Raw genomic sequence first — 6,774 nt, 5'->3', positions numbered from 1 at the left:
TTGTTGTTTCTCTGATGTTCCAGAAAATCTTTTACTGAAAAAGCAGTGTCCACAAAGCTTACATTCCAAAATCTCTTTCAAGTCCTGTACACATCTGACGGCTTCATTTCACTCATATGAAATGTACTAAGGCTTGAAGAATGAGCTAGCTAATGACCTGTAAACGTCCATTCCCAATTTGGGATAAAGCTGCACTGACCCTATGAGACCTATCAGAACCCCAACTATGGTTACAGAGCTGTTCATTGGGTAAAAAAAAGACAAATTTAAATAATACCAGGATCGCCCCTCCACAGCACCTTTTCCTAGATGAACGCCAGCTTGCATCTTCCCAATATTTTATGAAGTACATAAAGATCACTACAGCAATATTACAGTCACAAAAAAAGAAAACAAACCATAAATAGAGTTTATATAACTTGCCAAACATATATGTACAGATAAATGGCTGGAATTTCCTGTCTTGATCACATTCCCATCAATGTATAATATATAGTGATTACAGTGAAGAGAGCTGAATCTGTACTGTGGGAAAAGACTGAACTGTAATATTACCACAATGCCATTACCTGTTTATGTGAAACCAATGGAAGTTGCTTCCTTTCAAATATTAATAAGCTAGATATACTATGCATTACTAGCATGGCACTGCAAAGGCAAAAAGCCACAAATGTCACAGGATCACAGAAATAAGTCCTCTTACCAGATAAAAAGAAGAAAGCACTGTACTTCCTCTTTAGCTGTGCCACAACTAAAATAGCCAAAGCAAATGAGGAAGCAGCTTACTTGTACCAGTTATCTTCCTCCATGCTGAAAAGCCAAGGGAAGAATGAAGCTGCAAGCCAATGCAGATCAGCAAAAGAGCTTTAGCACCTGGAGACTCCACCATGCTATGAAGTGTGCTTTGGGATCAGAGGAGGGTTAAAGCCATTTGCCCTGATTCTGAAGACTGGATACCTCCACTGAGTACTGCTCTGAAACTTGAATGACTTCGAAATAACACGTTAGAGTGACTGGGCTGACCATCTTAAGATGCTGGAAAAACAGAATTCTTCTGCTTCTGCTAAAAGAGCTGTATTTGCTAGGCTGATTTTCATCCCCTGGTTTTCAGATGCAGTCCAAGCCATTAAAAACATTAAGGTTTCTGCTCCAAAGTGGTTTGCAGACCACTTTTAAGACACACTTTTCCCGTGGACTCCCATCCATCAGCCCTCCTTTAGTTCTGTTTTCCTCCTGTTCCTCCCTTTAAGAACCCACTATTTTCTTACTCTGTTTTCTACCAGAAAATGCTGCAAAGGAGAACTGTGAGATTTAACCTCCTTCTGTATCTCCTCTGGAATTTCTCAGGGATTCTCCAGGTGAAATATCTGAGCAGTAACCAAGTCATAGCTTTGGCTGGCTTTTTGGACTGACTATACATTTCCCCTGTACAATGCTGTTCACACACACCTATGTCTCTTCCATGGTGATACTCTCCAAACACCTGCCATCCTTGACATGATTTGGATTCTACCAGCAACACAGAGCTCCCTCAGGCAGGGAGGGTAACAGTTATTCAGAGACACAACTGGGAATACAGCAGTCAGCTCTTAATCTAACTGGGATGCCACTGTCACACAGCCCTCCAGTCAGCCAGGAATTCCATCTCTTAAATTTCCTCTCAAAAATAAAGTCAATTGTGGGACAAGACCCTTCTCTCATTTTTGCATCCTGGAGGTGGAATATTCAAGACTTTCTGAAGGAACTCACTATTTCTTACTTTTCTTACCTGAAAACACTAAGCACTTGGTGACAGTGCATGGCTAGAAGGATCTCCATCTTCAGAGTCCCTGGAGGTTTTCATCCTTGTAGTTTTAAAATGGCACTGTATTTTGTGTACAAGCAACTTTTTCAACACAAACAAGGCATGGTCTGAACTGTGCCTCTCCTGTGCAATCTGTGGTTTTTCCCTGCTGGCAGGGACTCCATGTCCCCCTGTTGGCAACACTGTGAGCACAAAAATGCTATTTCTATTTCAAACCCAGGATTTTCAAAGTGATAGTGAAGGCTCTCAAAAGTAATCTGCTTCACTCTTTTTAAAGAGCACTAGGGAAAAGTGTCCATCCTGACTAATTAGTGGCTGTACACACCCTGACAGCATGATGATCTTTATTGCACTGGCATCTGACTAGGCATTCTTTTAAACATGCTAAGTTTGAACCACTTCTTTCCTACATATCAGTACTTGTACTGTCTTCAACTGCAACTCACTGAAAAGCCAGCCTGAATTACTTACGATCAACACGTACAGAAAAAATATCCTTGGAGTAGGAGGAATACCTGTTCAGTACAAAGAACTCTGCCAAATCAGCAATTCAGAACATGGTTAACCTAGTAGAGAAGCAGGCTTTGGGCTAGGCATGCCACTTCAGAAACTACTAGGATCAAAATTCACTGGTAAAGTTAACTGAGCATGTGATAAAGTACTATGTCTTGAAACTTCACCAGAGATCCAGCCGAAGAATATAACTGCAGGAATACTCGATGCAGAATTTAAAACATATTCTCTTCTATCATCCCTAGCAGCCTGAAGGAGTTTGTCTTTATTAATAGACCCATTTTAAAAAAAAATTTAAAAAAACAGTTTGTGTAATCTTTCCAACAGAATTTGAGATTGCAGAGAAATATATGCAGCAAGTTTATTGTAAATTTGTAATTAGTCTCTCTATTTCAAACAGATAAAAGGGGACACCAAAATGAAGTGTTTTCAATACCCCACCCATTAAGTCCAAAGGACCAGGTATCTTTCCAACACAGAGCTCAATGAAGGAAAAATTCAAGTTTAGGTCCTGCTACTAAGGGAAAAATGTCTTTACAGATTATGGAAGACTTTCCCTAGACCAAGTATTCATGTGGAAAACAGGACTAACACACATATAGCCAATGTCGACATGAGTTAAGGACAAGCTTCTACTTTTCACTGCAGAACTGAGGCAACAGTACCCCTTGAGAAGAGGAAAATATTATTCAGCCTTAAGCTTGAATACAGCCTACTGTATTCAATAGCTGGAAAAAGTTCCCAGTCTCCATGTCAGCTGTAACCAAATCCTTGTCAACATACAGAATTGCTGTTGTGCAAAACCAGAGATCAGTCCGATTCACTGCCCAACTCCAGCTTACAGACTGTTGTAATTTCATCGTTTCTCCAGTTTTTTGTACTTGGCTTCTGCAGAAGGAAAAATAGTATTTTAGTACTGGGTAGGTTAAAGCTTTGCATCCTGTAAGCTGATTTACTGTATCCTTTTTTTCTAATGCATTTAGGCAAATATAATTGTAAAATAATTTTTTTTTAAGAACCTGGTGCTTAAGTCAGACAATAATATTATTTTTAAGCCAAGAGGACCTGAGTGCCTGATAAAACATTATGAATCCCTCAATTTGCAAGGCTAAACATCAGTCTTTAAAATTTGAGTCAGTGTATACCATAAAAAAGAAATCAAGCCTCACTAATAAGCAGTAGTTTGACAACACCTGTACTAGTCCACTGTAATGTAATTTGTTACAGAAATCTTTTCCCAATGCTTCACACTTCACACACAATGTTCGTGGTAAAAAGCAGCATATCAGAAATCTGCAACTGAGATTTCTTAAACAAAACAGAGTTTACTTTCTTTCTTTCTATTTAAATCCCCTTGCAAGGCACTATACCGCTACATCTTAACAGTGGAGGATGATAGTTACCAAGTTTTTTGGAATATGCATCCAATTTATAAGCTGCCTGCTCCAGAGCTGCAACCTGTTCCTCAATTAAGTTTATCTGTTCCAGATATGGCTGAAGATCAGCATCTTAAAAAAACATAAAAATTTCATCTGTCAGTTCTCAGTAATGTACTTCCAGGAAACAGTTCACAGTTGAAACACAAGAATTTCTTATTACATTCTTCAGAGAGAAGAATAGGCCCTCTTCCACCCCAAAATTAATTGGGAACTCTGACAGCCATGTTCCAGAAAGTCTGAAATGTTTAAGAGTACTGTCCAGTCTCTAACACAAGTAACAAGAGAACATGTATTAAAAGAAGTGTTATTCCTATCAGACCCAGAATCTGGGGTAAACCAGGACACAAATTCAGATGTATTTTCTCTTACAGTAAGATTCTAAAGCTGTTAAGAAATATACAAAACTGGCATTGCATAGCAGCACATCTATATCAGTGGGTTTTCTTTCCTTCAGCACTAATGGAGCGTGAGCCTTCTGACTCTAAGATGTTTTATTTCCCAAACAAGTGCACCATTCATTACACACCTACCTTATTTGGTGTACTTACATTTTTGATTTAAATCCTTCAGATTTCTACTGATGTTTATAGCAATATCTTTCATTTCTAAGTACTTCAAGCTAGTCAGCTTATTCATGTTTTCCAAGAGTTTGTAGTCTTCACTGGTGGCTTAAAAAAAAACAAAGTTTATTTTAATTAAAGGTGATGTGGTTTGAATTGTGTGCAGACTCTTCAAGAGGACAAGAGATTTCAAACCAACTGCTAAATGAAGCACAACAGTTTAGATGGAAATACAGTTATAAGTATACACTCTATAAAAAGATGACATTTTGTGAGCAAAAATCAACTGCACTGATGAATTGACTTCTAAACTTTTTTTTGAGAAAAATTTACTAAGTCCTCATATTTCTACTCTTAATTCTGTCAGTTAGACACGTTTACAAAACTCATGGCAGTAATGCAGACTGGTAATCTGTACCATATAGCCTTCAAGCCTGTGCAAATCAGGAGTGCTTTCAAAATTAGAGCCTATGCAATGCATTAACTTGGCAAGCAGTTTACTTTGCTACAGTTAATTTTCCACAGCAGTTTATTCTGAAGCATCAGTGTTGGAAAATGTGTATGATCCTTGCTCTTGGGAAAAAATAACTCAACTCTCTGTAGTGCATTCTTCCTACTCTGTCTTAACCTAGACTGCTTTTGTTAGATTCATTTTCCCTCTACAAACTTCTTCAGGACGAAAAATAATTATTTTTAAGCTGCTGCTACCACAATGAACTGTTCTGAAAAATATCTGTGCTATTCTGGGACTTCACTAAATTAATGTAACTAATCTCAGTGTTGTTAGCAGCCTAGCAACATGCCAAATTTGGACTGCCAGTCTTACCAGATGTGATCTAAATAGTCACAGTTTAGACAAACTATGCAGCAGATGTCTTCGAAACAAAAGAAAGAAGTTGCAGGTCAGTATTGCAGTGCCTTACCTGTCAGTTCACCTGTCAAGTAAGTGGCCATTTTGCTGAACATGTCTTTGCAGAGTTCATTGATATCTGCTTCTGCTGGCTCCTTAGCTTCCTCTGCAGTTTCAATAGCAGGATCCTCTACTCAGGGTAAAGACATTACAGGGTTATGGCAAACTATATCAAGTCCAGAAACACAACAGAAAGATTACATGGTCCCTCCCATTTATTCCCCCTTCAAGCTGCCTACAGCTACTTTCCATGTTAGTTGCCTTCTTTACAGGGGTAACAAACCATGGCAGCTTTGAAGCAGGACCAACATTATTTAAAAATAATACTTCAGGGAGCATTCAAGAGACAGGCACCCGGCCTGACAGCACTGACAAGTATTAGCCCCTCCTTGTGCTTGGACGGCAAAGCAATTTGGGGAGAACTTCCGAGTGGCTATGCACGGTGCTGTTTATTTCTAGTCACTGACTCGGAACAGAAGCACAGCTGCCCCAGTCTGCTTCATATGGGTACAGCAGATCCCCACCAGCGGAAAGCGGCAATCGCAGCTTTTCTTCTCCAAAACCGTTTCTATCGCAATCTACCCCTGTCCGGCCCCTCCCCGGAGCAGCCCGGCACCTCTTCCCCAACCCGACCGGCCGCTCTGTCCCCGTCGGCAGCGCTGGCCGGCTCGCACACGAAGGCTGCCCGAGGCCGGCGGCTCCCTCCGACCGAAGCGGCGGGACCCGACCGGGCCGCGGGCCGGCAGCGGGCGTATGGCCCGGCCCGGCCGGCACATGCCAGGCCGCAGGCTCGCCGGGAGCTCCTGCCCGCGCCGCGGCCTCCCCGGGCCCGGCCCCTGCTCCGGGCCCGGCCCCTGCTCCGGGCCCGGCCCCTGCCCCGGTCCTCCTGCCCCTGCCCCGGTCCTCCGGCCCCTTACGCTTGGCGGGCTGCGCGCCGGCCTCGGGCGGCCCCTCCGCGGCGGCCGCCATGGGCACAGAGGCACTCCCTCAGGCCGGAGCCGCCTCCTCCGGCCCGCGGCAGGCCCGGGACCGCCCGGCGCAGGGAGGGGCCCCGCAGCCTCCGCCTCCTGAGGGGAACGGCTGCTGCGCGGTGTGCGAGCGCTGTGGGGACGGGGCTGCAGAGACAAATACCGAGGTGTAAAACGTAGTACGGGGTTAATCTGCCCCAGCTGTGAAAGGCAGTGAGGCAGAACGGAGAGCGGCCGGTTTGTGCTCGATGCGGCTGCGCCGTCAGTGCGATCATTTCCCCCTTCCCACCGCAACTGGGCCGCTCATTGCAGGGACACCGGCAGGACTCGCACACCGCACGCTCGGGTCAGCGGCTGCTGCCAGCCCGACCCTCACAGGAAAACTCTTCAGTCCTGTGCTTGAGGACGTTTTCCTTTGGTTTAGCCGATCCGCTTACAGCTGCAGGTCTTAGTGCGATTTAAAAGCATCTCTTCTGTTGCTGATGAGGTGGGCAGGAGACAAGAACAGGCACGATAGTCCATCCTGTGGGGACTGTGGTACGTGTTGCTGTAGTTGCCACAGCAGTAGCTACATAGGTTT

The 6,774-nt window shown here is 43.6% G+C and overlaps 1 protein-coding gene across 1 annotated transcript; it reads right to left on the bottom strand.

The window, feature by feature from the left end:
• Window positions 1-2,656: 2,656 nt before the first annotated feature.
• Window positions 2,657-6,273, bottom strand: BLOC1S2 (biogenesis of lysosomal organelles complex 1 subunit 2). The gene is made up of 5 exons (XM_015632949.3): window positions 6,144-6,273; window positions 5,240-5,356; window positions 4,305-4,424; window positions 3,721-3,825; window positions 2,657-3,205 (listed from the first exon to the last, which is right to left on the bottom strand). The coding sequence occupies exons 1-5, from the start codon at window positions 6,193-6,195 to the stop codon at window positions 3,174-3,176; spliced, it is 426 nt and encodes a 141-aa protein (XP_015488435.1). The 5' UTR covers window positions 6,196-6,273; the 3' UTR covers window positions 2,657-3,173.
• Between the last annotated feature and the right edge of the window lie 501 nt (window positions 6,274-6,774).

The sequence above is a fragment of the Parus major genome, chromosome 6 (assembly GCF_001522545.3).
Source record: "Parus major isolate Abel chromosome 6, Parus_major1.1, whole genome shotgun sequence".
NCBI classification, from domain to species: Eukaryota; Metazoa; Chordata; class Aves; order Passeriformes; family Paridae; genus Parus; species Parus major.
The sequence above is the reverse complement of the archived record's forward strand: the minus strand, read 5'-3'. Positions and strand labels throughout refer to the sequence as shown.

What these genes read in the sequence shown, in the direction of transcription:
- BLOC1S2 (XM_015632949.3), bottom strand. Translation starts at nt 6,195, where the DNA reads ATGGCGGCCGCCGCGGAGGGGCCGCCCGAGGCCGGCGCGCAGCCCGCC. An exon ending in GAAGGATTTAAATCAAAAAT is followed by an intron (nt 3,826 to 4,304) that starts GTAAGTACACCA and finishes TGTTTTTTTAAG; the next exon opens with ATGCTGATCTTCAGCCATAT. An exon ending in TGCATATTCCAAAAAACTTG is followed by an intron (nt 3,206 to 3,720) that starts GTAACTATCATC and finishes TTCCTTCTGCAG; the next exon opens with AAGCCAAGTACAAAAAACTG.